We start from the raw sequence: 27,886 nt of genomic DNA, 5'->3' as shown, positions 1-27,886 counted from the left end.
CTGCTCTACCCTCTGCGCCATGCTGCCCCATGGCGCCAACTGACATGTGTGAGTGCCCAGTAGGAAAGCTCTAATTTGCTTGGAAAGAAGTCATTTGGCACCACCTGCTGGTTTGCACATCTACAGATCCCAATATAGGACAACCTGTCTTTTTTAACACTTTTTTTTGGCCTGATCACTCACGTGTGTGAGTGCCATGTAGAAAAGCTCTGACTTGCTTGTTTTGCATGTTATACATCTCTAGACCCCCAATACAAGACAACTTGTTTTTTTTAAACTATTTGTAGATTGGTCACAAATGTGTGTGAATGACAGTTAGAAAAGCTCTGACTCCCTTTGTTTGCATGTTTTAAATCTCAAGATCCCCAATACCGAATAAGACAACGAGTCTTTTAAAAACATTTTTAATGCCTGGTCACTCACGATTGAATGCCAAGTAGAAAAGCTCTAACTCGCTTGGTTTGCACGTTACAAATCTTCATACACCCGATACAAAACAACTTGTCTTTTAATACTATTGGTAAACCGGTAACTAATAAGTGTGAGTGATAGTGAGAAAAGCTCTGACTCACTGCTGGGTTGCACATTATAAATCTCAAGGTCGCCAATACTGACTAAGACACTTTTTTTTAAGCGTGGTGTGAGTGACAAATCAGTATGCAACCCTTGGGGGAAAAAGTTTGGACACCCTGTAGCACAAATTGTGTTTTAAGTGTGAACATGAAAACTGTATTACTAACATTTGTCCACTAGAGAGCAGCAGACTGACTGTGATGCCTTATGAGCTTCCAGTGAACATATGTGTACCTTGCATCCCTCACAGGAGCTGACCCCATAGTGGTATCCAGACGACTTGTCCTGGCACACGAAGCAAGGCTTGTAGATGCGAGGCGGCGGCGGAGGAGACGGTGAGCTGGGTACCATCTCCTCGGAACTGGTACTCTGGGTCTCCACCGCTGCACACACAAGAAGAAGAAGCAGCACGTAAGTTATCTGAGCATCATGACTTGTTAAAGATCAGAGTGCGTGTGGTCAGTGGGGGCGCCCGCTCTGAGACAGGAGGCCAACTCAAAAGATTTCTTTAAGAGAAAAGGGAGGAGGCAAGCCGCGGATTGACAGCGACTTAAAAGACACACAATTAGCCTGATGGCCAGATGGCCCTGCTGATAAAATGCTGATTGGCAGCTGAGATTTGATTGGCTTCTCCTTTACTGGCCAACAGGGGAAGGGGGCAGCATTCCTCAGTTTTTTGTTTTTTTTTGGTTGAGTTTTGTGTGTTTGTGTTCATGAGCTCACATTTTTTACGTGAGACGAGCCCATATACCTCCTGGCCCATGTGAACAAACAAAGGCCGGATGTTTACGAGGCCAGCGAGGCCTCTCTCTCCTCTTCTCGCATTATGACATTTGTTCAACAAATAGTCGTCATTTAGTTTATTTGGTCTAAAAAAAAAAAAAGTGACATTCAAGCACATCGCGGGTGGTTGTTTGCTCACTTCAACATGTGTGAAAGGGAGTAGGAAGAAGCAGAGCTTATTCAATGCTACCCGTGTAGATCCATATTAAAATAATGAATACACAAAAACAAAAGAGAAAAGTCCGTAAGGAAATAATGATGTAATGATCAGGGAGTAAAACATGTAGTAATAAGTACTGCATGATAAGCAATACTTAAGTTTAAAAGAGTACAATTGGCATGAATACTAGTGCTTAGATGAATACAGGGTATGTTGTGTAATGAGCACTTAGACTAACTTTATTGATCCACAAGGGAAATTGTTCCACACAGTAGCTCAGTTTCAAAGGATGGAAAGGATAATGCAGGTATAAAGTAGACTAAAAATGTACCATAGTAGCAATATAAAATATAACATATGTGTATTATTTACTAATTATGTATACAGTATATAATATATACTGATATATTCCATTTTTATGTAATATATACAATATATAACAAATCCCAATTACCATGTACAATATTACAGTATATGTAACAGCTGCAGCAAAAAAAAAAAAAAGGGGCAGCATAAAATAGAGAGTAGATCCAGCAGAAAATATACATTATAAACAAAGAGAGGTAGCTAACAAAGAAGCGGTCAGGTAATATACAGATATCATCTATTGCTGCATGGCGAGTATGAACATATAATAGCTGATAGATTATTACAGGAGGTTTCCACCTGATTTAAGTGTCAAAAATATTTGATTATACAATATCTTTATAATTGTTGTATTCAGACATTATGTCTCTAATGACAAATTAGTACAAAACAGCATAAAGACAACAACTGAACTGTTTGAGTGTAATTTATAATTTGGCTCCGAAATATAATTTCAAATACAAATAGCTCACCTCTGCTTTCGTTTAGCTCATAATGCAAGTTGCTGATTTATTATATGCCGAGATACTAATAAACCTTAAACATGCTCATATTACCAGAGTGCATTTTGTAACTTTTTTGAGATATGTAACACAAACCAAGAGCAGCCATGACAACAACGTTTACCCACAGCTTGTGTTTTTTTCCCCTTCAAAACCAACAAGTGGCAGCAGAAGTCAGCCTGGTCCACATTTAGAGGTGATGAGGACTGAAGAAGCAGATTGCCTTTCAACTTTCACCTTCACTCACCCCAACTTCACCTTCCTCTGCCCAGTCCCACCCCCACCCCCTTGTTTCCTGGCCCTAAATTCCTCAGCGCAGGCAGGACGGAGTTTAATAGTCGCCCCGGCTTACAAGCGTCCCTATAAAGGTTGTGTCTGGGATGGGAAGGAGGCCCCCGGTCAGGCTGACGGCCCTTTTTATTGGCATCCAGTCACCTTGGGCAGCTATTCACACCAACAGTTCTGGCCAAGCATCCCCTTCCTTGTAAAAAATAAAATAAAATAGGAGCGTGGGGGTCAACCCCCCCCCCGAGTCAGTACCCCCCTTCTTGTCACCTTGAAACGGCGAGCAAGCACAGGACCAGACCAAATGTGCCCCCCCCCCCTACACACACACCCCACTGGAGCAACCCCAATGTGAACCCAGCAGCCCGTCATTAACAAGAGTGGTAAGGTTTCAGTACGCGGAGAGGTAAAGCACAAAGGAATAATCCAATAAAAACAAAGCGGTCCAAAATGAAAAGGAGAAAGAAAAGAGCAGGAAGGAGGTGAACGTGAGGACACAAACTTCTCAGTGGACGACCTGAGGGTGGAATAAAACCCTTGACCATTTAACTTTGGCCTTGGCTGAAGAGGGTCATTACTAACTACTTGCCCAGCAGGCGCTTTCAAAAGTTCAATGTGGCCAATTCACACTCATGTGGAAAATGACACAACATGCAAACCTCCTGATTAAGGTTGACTAAAACTGAATACATTTTTCCCATTAAAATAATCAGTTACAAATACCCCAAAATATGAATACAAGAAACATTTTATAGAGAACAATTCTATTTTTGCATGCCGAAAACAATGTGAAATACTTATAAATGACAAATGAAATGGATAGATGAACATTAAACATCACTTCCTACTAGGGCTGTCAAAATTAATGCATCAATTTGGATTAATCCATTATTATTATTATTAAAGATGCAATTACCGTATTTTTTGGACTATAAGTCGCAGTTTTTTTCATAGTTTGGCCGGGGGTGCGACTTATACTCAGGAGCGACTTATGTGTGAAATTATTAACACATTACCGTAAAATATCAAATAATATTATTTAGCTCATTCATGTAAGAGACTAGACGTATAAGATTTCATCGGATTTAGCGATTAGGAGTGACAGATTGTTTGGTAAATGTATAGCATTATCTATATGTTATAGTTATTTGAATGACTCTTACCATAATATGTTACGTTAACATACCAGGCACGTTCTCAGTTGGTTATTTATGCCTCATATAACGTACACTTATTCAGCCTGTTGTTCGCTATTCTTTATTTATTTTAAATTGCCTTTCAAATGTCTATTCTTGGGGTTGGGTTTTATCAAATAAATTTCCCCCAAAAATGTGACTTATATATGTTTTTTCCTTCTTTATTATGCATTTTCGGCCAGTGCGACTTGTACTCCGGAGCGACTTATACTCCGAAAAACACGGTAACTAGAGGTGCAAAGATTCGTTTTAACACCGATTCTAATCATAATTTGATGTTGCTGATATGATTCAGGGACGATATCAGAGTATTTAGAACAGGGTTATCAAACTTATTTTAGCTCAGGGGCCGCATGGAGGAAAATCTGTGCACACGCGGGCCGGACTATTAAAATCATGGCATTAAAACTAAAAAATAAAGACAACTTCAGATTGTTTTCTTTGTCTTACTTTGGTTGAAAATAGAACAAACACATTCTGAAAATATTACAATAAAGATATAGAAAAAAAATACCGGCAGCGGTAAAGTTGAAGGAAAGAAGAAAGTGAATGAATATTTATAACTGAATACATTTACATATGCATAAAAAATTGGTTTTTTTTAATTTTTTTTTTTTAATGAATTATGACAACCTTTTCCCAAAACACAATATAGAATGTGAGATATAACAGGATAATGCATACATTTACCATTTGTTTTCAAAACGGTTACAAAAAAGTGGGACCCCAAAAATTTACTGTGGGACCCCATTTTTATGACTTGATGGGGTCCCTGGAACCCACTTTTGAAAATTCCTACACTGATGGAGTATTGGTGCGTGCAAAACAGCCGCAGGCGGCTCTGGCCTGCGGGCCGGTTCTGATACTAATCAAATATCATCCCGGGATCCGGCCCGCGGGCCTTGACTTTGACAACCCTGATTTAAAACAATACCATCCGAAATGATTCAGTGTGTTAAAACCGATCTACTAACTTTTTAGCCAAAAATATCAAACCAGTGTGACTGAAATAAATATTGGACACTACTGGTGACGTTTCCTAAATTTTTGTAATTTCTTGTAAGGGAATTAGGTATGAATGAATAATGGATACAAACAAGCAAGTAAACAACAATTAATGACCACTGCATTCTCATCTTATTTGAATAAAGTGCAACCAACACTTTAGGTTAAATTAACAAAAGGAAACCTTTTCTGCTCATCTTTCAGATATTCAAGAATTGTTAAATAAATGTACAGTAACCAACATTTTAACAGTAGATTTAGTTGTTACTTCTGCTTGTGTTTTTCATCATACAAATAATACAATATTACCAGTATAATAAAAAAATAAAGTGCAACCAACATCTCTTCAGGTTGAATTGAGTTTTCAACCTTGAGTTTGTCAAAATCTACTCACATCACATTCGACCTCGTATGACGTCATCCATGCAGCAACACAGACATGACAAGTTAACAAATATTCAAACTGTTACTCTACTTTCATTTCAATAAACAGCAGTGCAGTAATATATATCAAAAGAGCAAGGGAAACCAACTCATACTTTGCGTTGCTTCTCTGAACGCTGCTCTGCCTGGGCAGTCAGCATGTGTGAAATGCCATCATGGCGCCATGGAGAGATTTGTCGTGTTGCCATTGTTGAGTTGAGTTGAGTTTTTTTCGAACATGAACACACTTGCAATATGATACATCACATAATTTCATATAATTTCTCTTTACAATATGTCCGAAAAGGAGTAGGCAGAAGCAGGGCTTATTTAATCCCCCTTTCCCACATTGTAATTTTCATATCCTACAAACAGTGTATTTATTTATTTATTTGAATTAGGACAATGCATATTCATCAACAAAGAGCAACAATGTAAATATGCCAGAGTTAGCACAATAGCTAATTTTCATCCGTTGTCCTAAGGCAGGTTAATACAGTAAACATTCAACAGGTCATGATACAAAAGAATACATATATCACAAGATATTACACATTACAAGCATAACGTGAGCACAGACAATGGACAAAAAAACAAGTGGATAAGAGAACATCTCTGTCTTTACAAAAGCCTAAGTGTTTCCACACATTGGATGGCAATAGTAGCTTGTTCATTTCTCAGTTCGCCTATTTTTGTTGCGGCTACCGGAACAAAAATAGTGTTTTGATGGCGCGTGGCTATGACATCACAGATGGGCGACAGACTCGCGTAAATTTTAACGTCTTTATTTAAAAGTTGTAAAACAACTGTATTTAAAGTCTGCTGTTCTTAAAGCCAATATTTATTTCATAGTATTGATAGAATCGATTAATTACCTTTTAAAACAATGTTAAATCGATATATAACAACGCACCTTTGGGGTTCACCCGGATTTGATCTTCTGATGTGACTGGAACTTTTTGGATTTAAATGTACCTAAAACCAAAGAATTCATTATTGATTTTAGACGCAACAAGGAAATTTCTACGGAGCTCATCATATAAATATTTGGGGACCTTTTTTGACGACCACCTCAAGTTTGATGTGAACACAGATTTTATAGTGAAGCGAGCACAACAGAGAATTCATCTTCTCAGGAAATTAAATTATTTCTCTATTGGGCCTGTTATACTCATTTTTATCAAACATTTATTGAGAGTCCTATGTGTTTTTCTTTTATTTGTTGGTTTCACTGTCTTTCAGTTAAAGACCGAAACAGTCTGATGAGTAGAGATGCCCCATAACGGCCCCATATCGGCCGATAAATGCGTTAAAATGTAATATCGGAAATTATCGGTATCGTTTTTTTATTATCGGTATCGGTTTTTTTTTGTTTAAAAAAAAAAAAAAATTAAATCAACATAAGAAACACAAGATACACTTACAAATAGTGCACCAACCCAAAAATTCTTCCTCCCCCATTTACACTCATTCACACAAAAGGGTTGTTTCTTTCTGTTATTAATATTCTGGTTCCTACATTATATATCAATATATATCAATACAGTCTGCAAGGGATACAGTCCGTAAGCACACATGATTGTGCGTGCTGCTGGTCCACTAATAGTACTAACCTTTAACAGTTAATTTTACTAATTTTCATTAATTACTAGTTTCAATGCAACTGTTTTTATATTGTTTTACTTTCTTTTTTATTAAAGAAAATGTTTTTAAGTTATTTATCTTATTTTATTTGATTAATTTTTTTTTTAAAGTACCTTATCTTCACCATACCTGGTTGTCCAAATTAGGCATAATAATGTGTTAATTCCACGACTGTATACATCGGTTGATATCGGTATCGGTTGATATCGGTATCGGTAATTAAAGAGTTGGACAATATCGGAATATCGGATATCGGCAAAAAGCCATTATCGGACATCCCTACTCACGAGTATTGTTAAGTCTTGCTCTAAGATTACCGGAGTAAAACTAAGAGACTTAAACTTCTTCTGCAACAAGCAAATCCTCCGAAAAGCAAAGAGCATTTTAGCCTCCCCGAGCCATGTCCTTGCGGGGGAATTGTCTCTGTTGCCTTCAGGGCGACGTTATGCCCTTCCATTGTGTAAAACAAATCACTTTTCCAAATCATTCGTCCCCTCTGCACTCACACTCTTAAACTTTAAATTTTTTCAGAGTGTTGTATTGTTTATGTATTTATTGACTATTTATTTATTGTGGGTCATGTGTAGGCTTTGTGAACCACGACAACCTGCTGCTCCAAATGAATTGCCCCTTGAGGGAATAATAAAGTTGTTTGAATTTAATTGAATATATATCTTCTAAAAGGCTAACTAGTAGAGCACAGATTGATATACTTGAATTTCAGGAACATAAACCGATCTATGGCTAAACCCCTACAATTGACGCATCTGCACCACGAGAATGACTCAAAATCCCTGAAACGTGCAATTTCGATCAGTTTGTCCAAGCTGTGTTAGCTAATGTGCAGTGGATCGGGTAGTGACAAAAGCAAACAAGTCAATATGGAAGACGCTAAACATTACAATGGTCCTCTGAGGACAAAGATAAACACTTTTATTGTAATTAAAGCGCTTCCGTCTTAAAATAGCACATTAATAACACCCTCTACTGTCAATTAAGCGTACTGTTTGGGAACACTTGGTCTTCCTGGTGAAATATGTGAGTTGGTTCATAGCATGTTCTTCTTCTTTAGACCACAAAATAGATGAATCAAGAGCGCCTCTGCTGGTTTCAGCTGAATAGTGCACTACATTTTGGGTTGAACAATCACTTTAGCTTTTTTGTATATGACGTCACATATGTTTTTCTTTTTTGTGGCTTAATTCACACGATGGTCAAGCAGCTGGAGCGTAGCATTAAAGCAAGTGAGAGTCAGTGTAGCGTTTGAGAAGAAAATGCAGTATTGCTGTTCAGTTCTTGGGTGTTCCAGTCGTTCAAATAAAGAGATAGGAAAGAGCTTTCATAGAGTCCCGAAAGAAGTCGTTCATAAAAGTAATAAAGTCAGGGGAAAAAACGAAAGTGCGTCAAAGGAAATTGCTCTTAAAAATATCCCTTGCATCATCTTGTGGAACACAATCAGACCATTCCCGTGTTTAAAGTGATCACTTTGTGAAATGTTTGTTTGAACATTTTAATTTGTTTGAGAAACTTCCTGTGATGCAATGGAGTTTATTCTCTACTATGTTAGTAGTGTTTGAGAGCAGAACTCAACTTAAAGAAATGGCCAGCGATTGCATTAGTTTGTGTTCTTTTGTGGTTGCTATGCCTAAATATAACTATGAAGACCTGGTTGTGCAAATAAACTAACGTCATGTTAAGTCCAAGTAATAAATATTGTGATCGTTGGTCCAATCCACCTTATTTTCATTGTCAATTTTCATTACAGAAACTAAAAGCTTAGTTGTTGTTGTGCAGGACAGCCAAGTGCTTTATTCGACACAGATGATCACATTATAGCATCTTTGGTGTTATTGGTTGGCATTAAGAAAATATCCTTAATAGTATTAATAAACTAGATGTATAAATCTCTCGTAGGCTCAACAGCATAAACTACAATTTGATATCGCTAGCAACCATTACTGAACAAAAGGGACATTTATAGCTAAAAAAATAGAAAATATGAACTTCAAAGCATAAAAACAACTGCAGATATGAATTGTAAATGACAGACTAATATTTGTAATAGGAAATCAACTGCAAACAAACATATCCTTTTTCTCATTTGTGTCACGATCACAACAGCACGGCACTCGTTATATCAATCAAATACGTTACTTAGTGTTGCACGAATAAATCCAACATTGTCTTTTGTGGATTATTGCTCAATTGGCGGACCCCTCAGATGTAAAGACATGTCTTTCCAATATTTTCTCCTTTAAATCCTTGTAACGTCTCGGTGAGGATGAATGGTTTAAATCTTTCAAAAAGTATTTTTCTTAAGATGTGTATAAATTCACGCCATCCCATTTTAAATATTTTTTCATGATTGCTTAATCTGCCTCTAAACCTCTCAAAATACACCCAAATTTGCACTGATGCAGGTAAATAAAACAATAGCCTAATGGAACTCTAGACCAGTGTTTTTCAACCTTTTTTGAGCCAAGGCACATTTGTTGCGTTGAAAATATCCAGAGGCACACCACCAGCAGAAATAATTAAAAAACGAAACTCATTTGACAGTAAAAAGTCGTTTTTGCAATTGTTGGATATGACTTTAAACCACAACCAAGCATGCATCAATATAGCTCTTGTCTCAAAGTAGGTGTACTATCACGACCTGTCACATTACACCGTGACTTATTTAGATTTTTTTTGCTGTTTTCCTGTGTGAAGTGCTTTAGTTCTTGTCTTGTGCTCTTATTTTGGTGGCTTTTTCTTTTTTTTTTGGTATTTTCCTGTAGCAGTTTTCATGTCTTCCTTTGAGCGATATTTCCCGCATCTACTTTGTTTTAGCAGTCAAGAATATTTCAGTTGTTTACATCCTTCTTTGTGGGGACATTGTTGATTGTCATCTCATGTTCGGATGTACTTTGTGGACGCCGTCTTTGCTCCACAGTAAGTCTTTGCTGTCGTCCAGCATTCTGTTTTTGTTTACTTGGTAGCCAGTTTAGTTTTAGTTTCGTTCTGCATAGCCTTCCCTAAGCTTCAATGCCTTTTCTTAGGTGCACTCACTTTTTGTTTATGCTTGGTTTAGCATTAGATACCTTTTTACCTGTACACTGCCTCCCGCTGTTTCCGACATCTAAAAAGTAATTAGCTACCGGCTGCCACCTACTGATATGGAAGAGTATTACACGGTTACTCTGCCGAGCTCTAGACAGCATCGACACTCAACAACAACACATCATTTGCAGATTATAATTACTGGTTTGCAAAAAATATTTTTAACCCAAATAAGTGAAATTAGATAATTGTCTACGGCACACCAGACTAAATCTCACGGCACAGTTGTGTGCCGCGGCACAGTGGTTGAAAAACACTGGTCTAGACCATCACCTGAAACCCGGAAGTGCCTCTCGGTCACATGATTGCTATTCAGCAATACACAATTGATATCCCTAATATTGACAGCTAAAATCTTTTGATGCAAATCATTGCTGGTGGTGAGTGAAAAACTGACCTACAATGTGTTAGGCTTTTAGAGCTCAGGTGAGGGGGTGTGGGCAGAGCCAAAGCTGTCACCTGACGTTTGTTGATATAGCAACATTGTAAAGAGAACATTTCAGGGAAAGGGAAGAAAAAGCTGGTATTGACAGCTGGGTAGCGCTACTGGCGCCAGCAGAGAGGTAGCGACTGACAACCACGTCTGAGTGTGGTGAGAAAAAGGCGAGCAGGCGTGACGTGAGGAAGAGACGGGCTGCGGTGGTGAGGTGGGGGCGGGGGGTTGGGTGTGCTACCTGGCGTGACGAAAAAAGAGGGAGAGGAGCCAAAAACTGTCAGAGCTGTCATCACCCTGAACTGAGTTCCACCTAACAGGCTGGGCTTGAAGAAACAGCAACCTGGTCTTAACCTGCACCTCACCCCTGTGTGTGTGTGCGTTAGTGTGTGTGTCACTACATCAATCAGCAGCACACCTTTGTTGGAGCCACAAGAGACAACATGACGGGTAGGAATCAGCATCCAATTCAAACATCATCATCTCTCACTGAAACCACAACATCCTGGCAAGTTGGTGACTTTGTCTCAATTAGCTGGCTTACACTTAGTCTTTTGAGTGCATAAGTGTACACACTGACAAGTACTGCAAAATACAGTACAATGTCAGTACTTAAAAATGTTGTCAAAGTGGTGAGTGCGTAGTGTGGACATGAAGCACTAGGGGTGTAATGGTACATGTGATACTACTCATGTGGTGGCACGAAACAGACTGTTATTTCTTTCTTTGATTTACTGAAGAATTTACCGCGGTAATGGTATAACGTTCAATATTGTTGTACATAGTCACCATCTTGCGCAAAAAAAGAAACTAAACAAAAAGCGACAGCGTAATTTCCGCTACATTGGAGTTGGGGTAAGAGCGAGATTGATAAACTCAAACTGCACTTTTTTGGAATCATTCACAATCATTATGAAAGACATGACGACGGAGGGATTTTTTTAATGCATTCTAAATGTTAAATAAACGTTAATAAAAGTCCGCTTACAGCGGAGCCAATGGGAGCTCCACTATTCCGCCCATAAAATCCGATAAACAGCCATTCAAAAGGTGCCAACAATACTCCATTTACATTTTGTGACTTGAATATTAACCAAGTAATGGTGATATTATTATATTAAACGCTAGCGCAGAAGAAATATTTATAGCGGCGCCGTGATCACTTCTTGTGTGCCTTTGTTTACATCATCGACTGGTCTGCGGCTTTCTGGCTTCCCTGCTCCCTGTAAGTTTATTGTAGATCATAAATCATGCATCTCACCTGCACATGAGATATCTGGGTACGTAATCTGACAAGTTAAGACACTGTGACAGTCATTTCTGAGCCGCAGATGGCGAGAAAGACACAAAAAAACGTTTGTCAACACCCAACCACCCCACCATGATTCTTCGCGAGGATTAACAGACATTCTTCACCTAAATGGGAATATATGAACATCCTAGTAGTCGGCATCCTAATGACAGCAGAGATTGTACAGTAAGTGATGTTTTATTCTAAAGTCTGTAGTGAACAGAAATCAGTGATGAAGAAAAAAATAAAAAGCAAATGTAATGCGTTTTTGAAATTAATGTGAAATTAATATGGCTAAAATGATCAAAATAGGTAAATATTAAACTTACACCATGTATATAAAATCCTAATGGAGGTGTTTGGATGTTTTTTTAGGGGCTCTATAGGCAGAATTGAACGGCTCCCATAGGCTCTATTGTAAGCTAACTTTTGATTGTATTTATTTAAAATTTGGAATGCATAAAAAAAATAAAATTGATTAGCTTTACTGACTAGACAACTGAGAAGCGGTACGGAAATCAACTGGCACATATTTTATCTTGTGGTCCAATGTTGGTGAGAATGCTTCATCAAGTGGTTGCAATTCAATTTAAAAAGGAGAGAAGAAGCAGATAAAGTTAAAGTTAAAGTACCAATGGTAGTCACACACAGGTGTGGTGAAATTATCCTCTGCATTTGACCCATCACCCTTGATCACCCCCTGGGAGGTGAGGGGAGCAGTGAGCAGTAGCGGTGGCCGCACCCGACAATCATTTTGGTGATTTAACCCCCAATTCCAACCCTTGATGCTGAGTGTCAAGCAGGGAGGTAAAGGGTCCCATTGCGTTGTTAAAAATTGTATACAGTATAAAGAAGTATTCCATCTGAGACACAGCTTTACTGTTGCCTACATCAACATTCTGTTATTCCTCAAGTGCTGACGCTTGTTTGTGTTCTCTTTCTTGTCACCCACAATTTAATGCAACAACAACAACCCAGTTTGGCCTTGAAGTTTACGCCTAGTTCATGTTTGAAAAGCCGCCTGTCCTTTAGGCGCTGGCGGTGTTTCAGTTGGACTTGACCAATCTGCCACATTGTGTTCACAAGTCCTAGACAAAGAAAGGCCAAGACTGATGTCATGTGTCATGTGTGAGCGCTAAACACACACACACACGCACACACACACACGCACACGCACACACGCACACACACACACACACACACACACACACACACACACACACACACACACACACACACACACTGCAGCAGCATGTGGTTGCTTTTAAACACTGACATTGAAGGTGTGTTTTTTTTTTATTGCTTGTGTGTGTGTGTGTGTGTGTGTGTGTGAGACACAATGACATATGGCGTGCAGCTCCACTTCACCCTTCCAACTTTGCACATCACAAAAGTAGACACTGGCCTAGGGCCCTACTCGGCATAACACTGGGGATAGCTGGGGTGACACTCCAAGAAATGGACTTAAAGTAAGGGGTGTCCCAATCCAATATATTGGTCCGGTTTCAGCAAAGTATCAAAGATATCTATGAATGTTCTCATTCATCCAGGTCATTGTCATCTCAGGGCATTCAATCGATCGCAACTGGACTGTTTGGTCTGTCTTAGATGACGTTTTGCCGCTCATCCTTGTAGGCTTCATCAGTTCAGGCTCATAGACTCAGATTGGTCAGATCAGTATCAAATAATTATTTTATTGTTATCATAATTAACAACGAAATTAAGTATCGGCTTGCATCTAAAAATCTTTGATATAAGCGCCAATACAATCAGTTCTTTTTTGTATTTTAGTGAAGTTATTTCACAAAATACAAACATGGTAGGCTACAGGCTCGTAGAAGCTAGCCGCTACACAACAGCTAAGCACACAAGCTAGACATATGTAATATTTACTCATAAATGTCCGTACTTTAATAATATTGTAGTCTAAAACTTGAGATTTGTCAAGTTAAACATTTATCAAATATTGGTAGCAAAACCCAAAACCAGTGAAGTTGGCACCTTGTGTAAATTGTAAATAGAAACAGAATACAATGATATGCAAATCCTTTTCACCTTATATTCAATTGAATAGACTGCAAAGACAAGATACTTATAGTTTGAACTGAGAAACATTGTTATTTTTTGCAAATATTAGCTCATTTGGAATTTGATGCCTGCAACATATTTCAAAAAAGCTGGCACAAGTGGCAAAACAGACAGAGAGTTGAGGAATGCTCATCAAAAACTTATTTGGAACATCCCACAGGTGAACAGGCTACCGTAATTGGGAACAGGTGGGTGCCATGATTGGGTATAAAAGCAGCTTCCATGAAATGCTCAGTCATTCACAAACAAGAATAGGGCTAGGGTCACAAACAACAAACAAATGCGTGAGCAAATTGTCTAACAGTTTAAGAACAACATGTCAAAAACGAACTATTGCAAGGAATTTAGGGATTTCACCATCTACGGTCCGTAATATCATCAAAAGGTTCAGAGAATCTGGAGAAATCACAGCACGTAAGTGGCAAGCCCGTGACTTTGATCCTTAAGGCGGTACTGCTTGCGAAGGTGTGCTCCTGTTTTGCTCACTGTGCCCCTATGTACACGGCCCCCCTCTGGGTGAGGTATAAGAAAGAGACCTTGCGCAAACTCCAGATTGCATATGATGACTGTGTCAGACTCTTACTCAAAAAGCCCTGGGGGATTAGTGCCAGCAAGCTTTTTTGTGATCTAGGAATAAACACCTTCCAGGCCACTGAGAAGACTGATGTTTAAGTTTATATGTAGACTGCAGGGGTCCCAGAATAAACCGTATCGTACAGTCGACTAATCCAAGGTGTAGTTCTTTGAGATACCAATGTATTAGATCCCTTTTGATGAATATGTACAAGATTTTTTGTTTATAATTTATGTGATGTGCCACTTTTTGTACTGTGTATTGGATGTGATTGTTTGTCTATCTAGACCAGTGTTTCTTAACCGAAGAGCACCTTAAAGGGCCGCCAAAAAAATGTGTTTGTCAGCTGTGGTCCGTATGGGTCGCAGCGATACACAGTTGTAATACGCTTTTTTTACCACTTGTGGCAGTAATGACTATCAAATAAACAGAAGAAGTCTGGCGCTAAAGTCATAGAGAAGTTTGTAAAGCGCTAAAAATATGAGTAAAGTGGTCAAGCTTTTCATTTGCACTTTAATTTTATTGACAGTTTAGTTAGAAAACATTCATTATACATTTATTAATTATTAATGTATTTTTGCTCAAGATAATTGTATGTACATTTATATTTCTTACTTATTTTTCTAATCAGCTTGACCTAAGCCTAAGGTTTATGTGTTAAGTAAATAGATGTAATTATTGAATATGGCTAATATGAAGATTAAAATGTCTAATTCATAATAAATATTTGAGTGAGTCCAGGCCTCTCTGTAGTGGAAAATGTTTCGATCCCCTGATCTAATAGTTGGTTGGGACATAAAGCCACAGTGAGTTCTCTCCATCTGTTCCTGTCCTTGGCTGTGTACTGTGCTTGGTGCCATGTCAGATCCATTGTAGCAAGCTCTGCCTCTACAGTTCTGCGCCAAGTAGTTTTTGGTCTTCCCGGCTTTTTTTTCCCAGTTGTTGTCCATCTCAAGGCTGTTTTCGGGATAGGATCCTGATCCATCCTGAGTACATGACCAACCCATTGATTCTTCGGCACTTGATCTCTTCGACGACGCTTTGGCTGTCTGTCCTTTTGTAGCGCTCTCTATTTGAAATTTTGTTGGGCCAGAAAATGTAGCAGATCCTTCGAAGGCATTTACTGTGGAAGGACTCAATTATTTTCATATCTGACTTGGTAACACGCCAGCAATCAGATCCGTACATCAGGACAGATTTCACAAATCTTTGATTTCTCACTGTGCACTTGCGACTTCCAGATGGGATGCAGTTGTGCAAATCCACCTTGCGCTTTCCCGAGATTTGCTTAGATGTCTTTTTGGGCCCCGTTGTCCTTACTGATGAACTGCCCAGGTAGGTCAACTCTTTTAGTTTTGAGAGATTTCCCATCAATATTTAGTGGTGTAGCTCTGTTGGTGTTAATACACATCACTAGATGTTAGAGTCTGCAATAAAATTTAAATTAACATTGCACACTACAATATTATAAACGTATCTACTTTTATTCCAGAAGGTTAGTGTTTTTCATACCTACTATTGTTCTCTTTTTATTTGACCAAACCTTTTCTAACATTACAAAATAATAAAAGTATGGACTATGATTCCTGCTGATATCGCATCAGATTAAACATCAGTATCGGCCAACACTTAAGGCTCCAATATCGGTATCTTATCGGAAGTGAAAATGTCATATCGGGACACCCCTAAATTAAAATTTAACAAATCAGACAAAAAAAAAATCCTGAAAAAATATGCCTCCACACATGAGGCTCCACAAATCCAAACTCATTTCTTGTTTTTTGTCAAGTGTGATGATTACCTTGAAATTGCAACTCAGGAAAGCAGTATGTCCTGTCATAGCTGCCCACTACAATATCACTAAACGTCATGGACAATCTTCAATTCATTTGAAAATATGAATATTTATTTCCCTTTCACTTATGACAGAAAATACACAAAAGTACAGGTAAATCATGCAAATTGTTGTTGACTGACGATATTGTGTGATAAAGTAATATTAAAAAGCTGAAGCTCTTACATCAATTCTGGCTCCACCAAATGTTCAGCAGCACCCCGTGGAATGTGCATGGACATGTGAATGTGTGTATGTGTGTGTGTGTGTGTGGGCTGCTGCACAGAGGGGCCATGGGTGGGTCACCTGGACTGTGATGCTGCTTGTTTGGAGACACAAACACAGCAAAGATACAAACGTCTGCCAGGATTTGACTACTTGGAATGGATTGTCACGATCAAGTGCTTTGAGTTACTTTGATTTCATGAGCATTGTGTGTGTGTGTGTGGGGTGGGGGGGGGATACGACCGCAAATATGCTGAGTGAGTAATTACTACAACAGCAGGGAGGAGATGGGGGAGATGTGAGTGACAATCCCTTTCATCAGCTGTTCTAAGTTCAATACCAGCGTCCTCAGTAATAACCCTCTTCCCCCCTCTGTGCTCTCCTGCCTTCCTGCCCTGCGAGGAGGAGGAGCCCTTCCTGTCATTGGTAGCGCCTCTTAAAGGAAAGACTGTGAAGACCGGGCTGATGTCCAGAAGACAGCTCCATAAAAAAGCCAAGCACCAGACATTTAAAAAGAAGGTAGACACACACTCACACACACATGTTTGTACAGGCTCACCAGAAATCCTGGACAAATACTTCAACTTGACAAGCTTCACACACTCATGAACAACGCCCTTGGAGTTCAGACGGACTGCAGCAATGTGGCTGAAATCATCACATTCTGTTTAAATCAAGCTTGACGCGCCGCATACCAACACTCGCGTCATCTGATTTCTCCGTATGACTTATGTGGGGAGAGGACGTGCTGTAAATTACACCGCTGCATTCATCATTGTGCAACACACAATAAAAACACACTTCACAGACGCTTGAAAAAATAAAATACAAATAAATCACGGGAATTCTGACACACAAGATAAATGATCCATTAAAATACAAAAAAATTATACAGTGAAAGCTTTAGTCTCATTAGTCTGATTGTAAAGTGTAGAGTATTCTTATACTAAAATTGTCCTTGAAAATGTCTGCAGTCCCGCTATACAAACTGTTTACTTGTGCAACCAATTCTATTATGCAATTCCATGATGTTGTGGATTTTTTTCAGTCTTGTTTCCAGTCGTATTTCGACCATGGAAAGTAGCATCTGTCATTAATTACCATGGTTGCAAGAGGAGCGATCGCATCAATTAAATTACATCTTTATTATGCACCTGAATGTAGTCTCAAGTGAGCAAGTGTGCAACGGATTGGACTCTTAGATATTTTTAAGTCTTTGTAGTTTTATTTTTTTTTACTATGGATTGTGTTGGTTATTATGAAGACTCTGTAAAGAGTGATTTTAGTAATTAAATGATTTGTCGTTATTGCATACAGAAATGCAGACACAGGTGTGCTTTGGGTTTGACTTTTAGATCATTTTAAGATTTTTTAAATATATTTTTACTTTGAATTGTGTTGGTTATTATCAAGACTTTGTGAGGAGCCATTGCCTGATACGAGTGTGATTTGTGTCAGTTATTATTTTGATCCCGCGAGGCGCAAATTGCACATCAGCTACACTGCACGTGTGCATGTAAGGATGTGACGATTAGCGGTACAATGGTAAACAGCGGTAAAATTCCAGAAGGTTAGTATTACCATTTAGAAATTTATCAATCGCATACTTGCCAACCTTGAGACCTCCGATTTCGGGAGGTGGGGGGGCGGGTGCGGGGGTGTGGTTGGGGGCGGTGGTTAAGAGGGGAGGAGTATATTTACAGCTAGAATTCACCAAGTCAAGTATTTCATATACCGGTATACCGTATATAAGAAATACTTGACTTTCAGTGAATTCTAGCTATAAATATATATTTATTTTATTTTATATATATATATATATATATATATATATATATATATATATATATAAGAAATACTTGACGAAATACTAAGTCAAGTATTTCATATATATATATATATATATATATATATATATATATATATATATATATATATATATAATATATATTATATATATGAAATAGTCAAGTATTTCATATATATATATATATATATATATATAATATATATATATATATATATATATATATTATATATATATATATATATATATATATATATGAAATACTTGACTTAGTATTTCGTCAAGTATTTCTTTTATATATATATATATATATATATATATATATATATATATATATATAAGAAATACTTGAATTTCAGTGTTCATTTATTTACACATATACACACACATAACACTCATCTACTCATTGTTGAGTTAAGGGTTGAATTGTCCATCCTTGTTCTATTCTCTGTCACTATTTTTCTAACCAAGCTGAACACCCTCTCTGATGATGCATTGCTGTGTGGCACGCACAAAAGTGCTTTCATCAAATGCACTAGATGGCAGTATTGTCCTGTTTAAGAGTGTCACAACATTGCTGTTTACGGCAGACGAACTGCTTTACGGTAGACAAAAACGTGACTGCTGTTGTTGTGTGTTTTAGCCGCGCTGGGAGGACGTTAATGAAACTGCCTAACAATTAACCCACATAAGAAACCAAGAACTCGCCCTCCATCATTCTACAGTTATGACGTGATTGATTGAAAGTGGACGTGGAAGCGCATTGCATTGTGGGTATTGCTGGAATCTGAATAGGTTATTTACATGGCTGAATACAAGACTGTGCATAAGTTTTTTTCTTTTTCTTTAAGAAGTTCAAAACATGGCTCAAATGTGCGGCATTATTAATAGCCATGCACAGTCATGGTCATGATCACGTTTTTGGTAGATCTTTCTCATTTCCACCGTGAAAGAAAAGCCGAAGGAAGTCGGGTTATGAAGCGGATAAAGAGGATAGCAGCCGTGAGAAGATCAGACATGACTTTTAACCCCCATCACCTGGTATATGTTGGTGTGTTCACAGCTTTTACAGACTAGTAAGTTTGAATCAAAGCATGTTTTATTCAGTTACACACGTAGCATTTAGTAGGCTGTTAGCGTTAACCAAGCTAGCTACGGCCTACAAACAAAGTACAGTATTTTAGAAAAAAACATGGGTATGAATGAGTAGCATACCCAGCGGAGAGGTAGCACACTGATCAAAGTATTTCAAAGTAACAATGGGCTTGTTTTTTCTGGGAAACCTGCTTATAAAACGAGGCTAGGGGACCTCACGCATCTCGGGGATGCAAGAGATGAAAGAGATGACAATGTTCCTTAACAGTCTTTGCATTCTGAAAATCTTAACTGGTATTAAAACGGACTCCGTAAACGAAATATAGACAAGTTTGGCGGCACTTTTACTTGATTCAAATCTCTCGTCAATTGGACATGCTCATAGCTCATATGAGTCAATTCCACCAGTTTTTATTATTTTTCCCAGCAGCCAGCCTTTGAAACAGGGTACAGTTTGTCTCTCGGTATGGTCTCTTGTTTTTTATTTTATTTTGTAATATCCATTTTAATCCAGTTTGTTGCTTGCTTTCATATCGTAAACAAAGCCTCTATTCAACAAGTATGTCTACCCAGCCCCCCCAAAATGCATTGCAAAATCATGTGGCCTTTTGAGGAAATATCTGAAAATACTTATTTTTGGCTAACAAGGTATTTTTCCTCACCGGGCTCTGTCAGCTACCAATGTGTTTATCTAAAGCAGTGGTTCTTAACCTGGGTTCGATCGAACCCTAGGGGTTCGGTGAGCCGGCCTCAGGGGTTCGGCGGAGCCTCCGCCACGGAGGTAAAGACACATCCGACTTATCGTGTAAATAAAAACTTCTCCCTATCGGCGTATTATGGATACCCCCAAACAATGTTCCCTCTAATTTTCCAGATGATTTGCAGGTTTTTTGATTGATTGATTGAAACTTTTACTAGTAGATTGCAAAGGAAGAGAATACATTATATGAAACAGTACAGTACATATTACATATAATTGACCACTAAATGGTAACATCCAAATAAGTTTTTCAACTTGTTTAAGTCGGGGTCCACGTTAATCAATTCATGGTAATGTGTGTAATTTGTTGTAAGTTCATGCACTGTGTTGGTTTTGTTCTTTGAACAAGGTGATGTTCATGCACGGTTCACTTTGTGCACCAGTAAAAAAGCATATGACTTTTTCTTGAATTTGAAAAAAAAAATAAAATAATTTTTCACTAAAGAAGGGTTCGGTGAATGCGCATATGAAACTGGTGGGGTTCGGTACCTCCAACAAGGTTAAGAACCACTGATCTAAAGTGATATGTATTAAAATTGGAGATGTACTTCTTCAAATAAGTGACATAGGAAACCTCCCTAACCACAATTGTATTCGTTTTCAAGTATTTCTGCAAGTGAAATGTTACCGTTCTCAATCCTCCCTTCATATTTACACCATTAAGCCTGTTTTTTTTTTTTTTTTACTAAAGGTGTGATATTTTGTTAAAAAAATTCAACAAAACTAAATTGTGAAGAAAACAAGGCATTTAAGTGGCATGTTGTATTTAAAATATTGAACGTACTTACAGCATTAGTGCATAACCAAAGGCATTGCTTATTTTAACACGTTTTATCCTATATTGTTTGTCATTCAAATTACTTTATCTTATCTCAAACTTATCTTACTATCTCCACTTTAAGATTAGTGACGTGAAAAAGGGAGCAGCAAACCACATTATGGAGAGTCTACAGCTTGTTGTTGGCAAAAAAAAGATAATTATTGATGAGATGTGTTATTAGATATTACACAAATTTGCTTCGTCCCTTGTAGATCCCTCACAATTTATTTAAAAAGGCAAACACTTAGTATACATTAGGGGATTATTGTATATGTGAAGAAACACTTTTATATACTGAGTTTTCTTCTATCTCACTGCTACTACTAGTACTCGGTCAAATCAAAAGTAAAATAATAAAATCCTGAGTCAAGTTCAAATCACAAGTGACAAGTCATGCATTTATAGATACAATTGACATCCATAAAAGTTATTTCTTTAACACTTTGTTATGCTTAGACACGTATTAAAGGCACTTACTCACTTATTGTATTCACTTTATGCTGTATTATCACAATTATTATTGACTTTAGGTGAAGGAGATGGGTTTTCGCAGCTAAAAAGTACAAAAATACTTTTTTGATAGGAAATCCTCAAATATGCAGAGAAATACTTGGCATATATTGACTTACATGAATTAGATTAGTATTTTCCAGCAAGTTAATGCTCAAAATGTGTCAAGTAACATCCTGCAATGTTTCTGCATGGGACCCTTGGTGGAAAAGGTTTGCACGGTCCTGGTCTGCAGTACTGATGGAGTTTTAAAAAGGCAAAGAGACTCATAAATTAAATACATCACTTTGGAGAGCATTGTTGCAGTAGCTTTAAAGATGCCGCCAGAGAAAGAAGTAGTGAGGAGCGTTCCCCCTACAGGCCTGAAACGCTGACATACAAGAAGTCAATGAGAGGGAGGGGATGTCAGGGGGTTGTGGGGCTAATCCTAAAACCAAATTTAAACCCTCTCCTCCTCTTTCATCCTCTCTTACATGTCTGCTAATCTCTTAATTGAGGTCTTTTCTAATTCTAATGGCTTCATTAAAAAGCTGCTGGTTACACAACACGCAGCGTGTAAACTGAGTCGTGTGTGTCTGTGAGGAAGATATTAGACACACACACACTCTCTGACTACCACACACTCCTGGAAAGGTGCAAATAAAGGAGTCAGCATGTTTACATGCACTAAGAAACATGAGTTGGATTGAAACCAGCTTTTTGAAAATGCATGTAAACATATTTTATTAGATGGTATTCAGATTGACATAAATTATGCGATAGGAAACTCTAACCTTCTTGCATGTATGCTCTTTAATGAGACTATCGTATGTGCCAGTCTCCATGCTGGATCATGAAGCCGCTCTTAACAATATTACATTCACAAGCCAGAGTGAGTGGGACTGTTTACACCCACACGCAGACAAATTAAAAATACAGAAGCGCAAAAAAGTCAATACTTTTAATTTAAGAATTAAAATGTTATGTTAGAGAATATTCTGGAATATTTTTTTTAACACACGACATGACAATAGAATTAAAAAAGTAAAATAAGTGTGGGTTTTGCTGCTCAGTTGTAATTAAGTAAACGACAATAACAGCGATAGATGTTTTAATACTCACTGATGTTCTTTACACGTGTACACACACACATGCACACACACACACTTTTGAATAACATTCAGTACATCTCCATACAACACTACACATACTGGAGATGACTGCAAACCCTTTGAAAATAGAACTAGAACTAAACAAGAAATCAAGATCAAAAAGTTAAATTTACGACTAACAAGATTTTTTTCTGAAAGCTAATAATTCTAAAAGCTAACTTTTTTTTTTTTTTTTTACATTTTAGTAGTTACTTAAAAATTTGTTTTCAATGTAAGTCAGTGAAGGTGTAAAATATTAATGCTATAAAATCATTTTTGTTGACATACACAAAACTACACTAAAGACCACCCAAGTGCCACCTTAAGACTATTTATTGTACGGAATATTGTTGCTATTATTGTTTTTATGATGATTTAAATAATGAAACTGGCAAAATATCTTAAACTTTAAGGCAGGTCTGAAGTTGTTTAAATAATTTACAGGAAATAAGTAATTATTGTATGTTTTTGCCTGAAACGGGCCAATAAGATGCGAAATACAGCGATGGAGTAGAAATTACATATACAATAATAATAAAATACAGTAAAATCATAATAAGTTTAAAAAAAAAGATTTTTTGTATATAAAATCATAAAATATGGTAAACTTACAATATATGTACAAAAAATAAATCTTAAAGTATAAAGTATAAAAAATACTGTAAATGTGTAAAAATACAATGTATCTAAATGTGTAAAGATATGATAAAATGTAGTAAAAATAAATATGTAAAAATATAGTAAAATATGTACAAATATAATGAAAATATAATGTATGTAAAACATTTTGATTCATAAAAATATAATGTATTATGTAGGAAATAATGTGAAAAAATATATAAATATGAAAAATATCAAACAATCTAGTCGAAATATCCATCCATCCATTTTCTACCGCTTGTCCCTTAGAGGGGGGTGCTGGAGCCTATCCCAACACAGATAGACAGACAACACTCACATTCACACACTAGGGCCAGTTTAGTGTTGCCAATCAACCTATCTCCAGGTACATGTCTTTGGAGTTGGGAGGAAGCCGGAGTACCCGGAGGGAACCCACGCAGTCACGGGGAGAACATACAAACTCCACACAGAAAGATCTCGAGCCCAGGACCGAACCCAGGACCTTCGTATTGTGATGCACACGTACTAACCCCTGTTCCACCGGGCTGCCCTAGTTGAAATATAGTATGTAAAAAATTAAAATGTAAAAATATTAGAAAACGTTTGTAAAAACTAAAGAAGAATGAAAATAAATGATATGTAAGAGTACAAGACACTAGATTGAGACAGTCAGAGATTACAAAGAGGAACATAGCTAGGACTTGTAATTTCACTGGAAAGATGTCCAGGCATCGAGTACTTGTCTCTGGCCCCCCTGCCTGCGAGAGGCAATGATGAGAGGTATAGCAGATTAGTCTCGCTTAACAAGTGGCTGGCTAGTTTTTGTGGAGAACAGGGACTAACGTTTATTGATAATTGGCCCTCTTTTTGGGGCAAACTGGGCTTGTTGATAAGGGACGGCCTTCACCCTAACCGGAGAGGCGCCAACACTCTATCCAGAAACATAGATTACTGGTTAAGTCACACTTGACTAACTACACTAGAGCAAGCTCGGACACAGGCAATTACAGTGTCTGTTAGTCCGGGTGAGGAGTCAGTTAAGCTAGAACTAACCAGTGCCAGGCTGGAAAATTCCTGCACACATAGCATTTCTCGTAGTGGTGGGCGGTATAGCTCGGTTGGTAGAGTGGCCGTGCCAACAACTTGAGGGTTGCAGGTTCGATCCCCGCTTCTGCCATCCTAGTCACTGCCGTTGTGTCCTTGGGCAAGACACTTTACCCACGTGCTCCCAGTGCCACCCACACTGGTTTAAATGTAACTTAGATATTGGGTTTCACTATGTAAAGCGCTTTGAGTCACTAGAGAAAAAGCGCTATATAAATATAATTCACTTCACTTCACTTCGTAGAATAATACACAACTCACATAATGTTTTTTTCTGTAGTGACTGTGCCAGAGGTGAACAAATTATGACGCGTTCTATCTATCGCAGCACCAAGAAAACAATCTGAACTTCCCTATCATATCAATTCCTAGATATGATCGAAATTATTTAAGGCGCACTACACAAAATAAATGTAACGTTATTAATATCACTACTACAGATAACATTACCAAAAATTCCTCAAAACAGCCCACTACCTATAGTATGGGCTTTTTAAACATAAGATAATTTTCTCCCAAAATGTTATTAGTTAATGAGGTCATTGGAGACAACAATCTTAACGTTATTGGTCTCAGCGAAACCTGGCTCAAACCAGATTAATTTTTCCCGCTTAACGAGGCATCTCCTCCTAACTATACGAATGCACATATTGCCCGTCCCCTTAAAAGGGGGGGAGGGGTCGCACTAATATACAATGAAAACCTTAACCTTAACCCCCACATGTGCGGTCCCCTCCGAGGTTTCTCATTGTGCCCATTGGGTTGAGTTTTTTCTTGCCCTGATGTGGGATCTGAGCTGAGGATGTCGTTGTGGCTTGTGCAGCCCTTTGAGACACTTGTGATTAAGGGCTATATAAATCAACTTTGATTGATTGAGTGATTGATTTGAACGTATGTGACTAAAAAAGCATGAGAAATACATGCCACAAACATCCAAAATGATGTATTAAATACTTGTAATGTTTAAGAGAAATACATTTGTCTAACATAGTAAGAAAAAAATCATGTTAATAATTTTTCCCCCTGATTTTTAAGTATTTGATCTAAAATGTTTCAGTTAGAAATGTAATTTGTATGTTTTTTAATATTGTGGATACTATTTAATATGATCATCAATGTGTAATCCTTAAATACTGTATTTGTAATTTATAGCATTATCACGTGTTGAAACTTGACATTTTTGTTGAGAACCATATTTTTATTGAACATTTGCTAGGTTATTCATTTCAGTCACTGATGTCTTATATTGTATAAATTGTAAACAAACAGCAACACTTTTATACAAATTTGTCATCTTTTACAGTGTTATCAGACTGCGTCAATCCTCCCTTAGCTTGGAAAAGAAACGTCTGCGAGCAAGTTCTTTCAGACGTTTTATGACTAAATTATATCATATAAAAGCTATTTTGTTCAAAATTCGAATGAGTGTTTTTCCATCTACGATACATCAATAAATTATTTCAAAAGTTTAATTTCACCGAAAGAGAGAACAGAAGCTTTCTGAAAGTACGAGAAAAATACACATATACGTAACTTAAGAATAATAAAAAGTAGCGTCATTACATCTTATATTTAATATTAGTAAATAGTAAGAAACAGCACAAATGAGCCTGAAATAAAGTGGAGTACCGTATCTTTCGGATTATAAATCGCTCCGGAGTATAAATTGCACCGGCCGAAAATGTATAATAAAGAAGGAAAAAAACATATAAGTCGCACTAGAGTATAAGTCACATTTTTTGGGGAAATTTATTTGATAAAATCCAACACCAAAAATAGACATTTGAAAGGCAATTTAAAATAAATAAAGAATAGTGAACAACAGGCTGAATAAGTGTATGTTATATGACGCATAAATAACGAACCTGGTATGTTAACGTAACATATGGTAAGAGTCATTCAAATAACTATAACATATAGAACATGCTATACGTTTACCAAACAATCTGTCACTCCTAATCGCTAATCTCAGTTTTTATAAGTTACCGCCAATGTTGAAATTATCAATTTTCATAGGTACGGAAGTAGTAGCAGGTAGCATCTTTTTTTTCCACAATGCACGTCTGCCATGACCCGCCCCCGCCAAATATTTATTGGTTGACGTGTGTGACGATTGCTGATATACGCATAGTCTGTTACGTGAATGAGATAAATAATATTATTTGATATTTCACGGTAATGTGTTAATCATTTTACACATAAATCGCTCCAGAGTATAAGTCGCACCCCCGGCCAAACTATGAAAAGAACTGCGACTTATAATCTGAAAAATGCGGTATTTGAAATATAAAAGGCATGAATGCCTAAGGTGAGTCAGTGTTCTTCTTCAAATAGATTAACAGGTTATTCCGGGAAGGAAAAACCCTCCAAATGCTTCTGGCTGACCAGTTTTGCTTCTTCGAGGAAAAAGTTGAGCTAGTTGAACGTTGCTCTACATGATAATATTATTATCATACTAACTGGAGAACTTTCTTCTACAAAAAGAAGAACATGATAAATGTAGACTAAGTGTCTTTCAAGGCATACTTACAAAGAACATTGGTGCTACTGCACTTTTTCCCGTGCCATCACTTCTATTTTGCCGTTTTACTACAATTACCCTGATTTTGTGTATTATTTTGTGTCCTTCTGTTTTTTACAACAGTGGAAGGTGGCAGCTGTCATTAATGACTTTTTAGAGAAGTGATCGCATTAATGAAATGATACCCACTTAATTGTATAGACCAGGGGTGTCAAACTCATTTTAGCTCAGGGGCCACATGAAGGAAAATCTATTCCCGTGTGCGCCAGACTGGTAAAATCATGGCACGATAACTTAAAAATAAAGACAACTTCAGATTGTTTTCTTAGTTTAAAAACAGACCAAGAACATTCTGAAAATGTACAAATCAATCAATCAATCAATCAATGTTTATTTATACAGCCCTAAATCACAAGTGTCTCAAAGGGCTGCACAAGCCACAACGACATCCTCGGTATAGCCCACATAAGGGCAAGGAAAAACTCACCCCAGTGGGACGTCGATGTGAATGACTATGAGAAATCATAGTTTTTTACAGTAACACATTGCAGTTAATTGTATTCTATCTTCATTTGTCGCTATTGATACTTTCTGAATAAATTATGTGTTAATGTTCATCAGTCAAATAGGTGGAATTAAGTCTGGCAGAGTTTTAAATTGCTCCAATTGGTGTTAATTTTTAATTCATAAAAATATGAAATGAATAATAATATCAAAATCATATCACAAATGCTATTTAATATAATTTACTAATTTTCTTCAACTGACATAATGTGGTTTATTCTGTTCATTTTTAACAACATCTACAACAAAACTTGTGAATTTGGACTCATTTCATTAATCAAACATGAAATTAGAAGCAGATACATATTATTTCAGCATATTTATGTACACCCAGAAAATGTGTCTGCAGTTTTAAGTACAATACGAAATGTACAGCTTATCAAAAGCATTTTTTGGGGGGATAGAAATGTCACAGGTTACATTACCTACATTACCAACAACATATTTGACAGTCAAGGCATGGATGTAA

The 27,886-nt window shown here is 37.3% G+C and overlaps 2 protein-coding genes across 4 annotated transcripts in view; one reads left to right on the top strand and one right to left on the bottom strand.

Annotated features, from left to right (window-relative positions):
* rargb (retinoic acid receptor, gamma b) overlaps positions 1–27,886 on the bottom strand; it is a 93,556-nt gene that overhangs the window by 5,134 nt on the left and 60,536 nt on the right. For both annotated transcript variants that reach the window (XM_061923701.2, XM_061923702.2), the window contains one exon: positions 808–956. In XM_061923701.2, the coding sequence (XP_061779685.1) occupies positions 808–956 (149 nt within the window). The remainder of the gene's footprint in view (positions 1–807; positions 957–27,886) is intronic.
* Positions 1–27,886, top strand: part of LOC133570896 (calcium-binding and coiled-coil domain-containing protein 1-like) — a 104,557-nt gene that overhangs the window by 16,294 nt on the left and 60,377 nt on the right. Inside the window, exons 10-11 of one of the 2 annotated variants that reach the window (XM_061923704.1) lie at positions 824–984; positions 16,891–17,004. In XM_061923704.1, coding sequence (XP_061779688.1) covers positions 824–830 — 7 coding nt within the window. In that variant the 3' untranslated portion in view covers positions 831–984; positions 16,891–17,004. Of the gene's footprint in view, positions 1–823; positions 1,308–16,890; positions 17,005–27,886 lie in introns of those variants that run through there. The other variant, XM_061923703.1, reaches the window with a different exon arrangement.

The sequence above is a fragment of the Nerophis lumbriciformis genome, linkage group LG28, assembly GCF_033978685.3.
Source record: "Nerophis lumbriciformis linkage group LG28, RoL_Nlum_v2.1, whole genome shotgun sequence".
In the NCBI taxonomy this organism is placed as follows: domain Eukaryota; kingdom Metazoa; phylum Chordata; class Actinopteri; order Syngnathiformes; family Syngnathidae; genus Nerophis; species Nerophis lumbriciformis.
The sequence above is the reverse complement of the archived record's forward strand: the minus strand, read 5'-3'. Positions and strand labels throughout refer to the sequence as shown.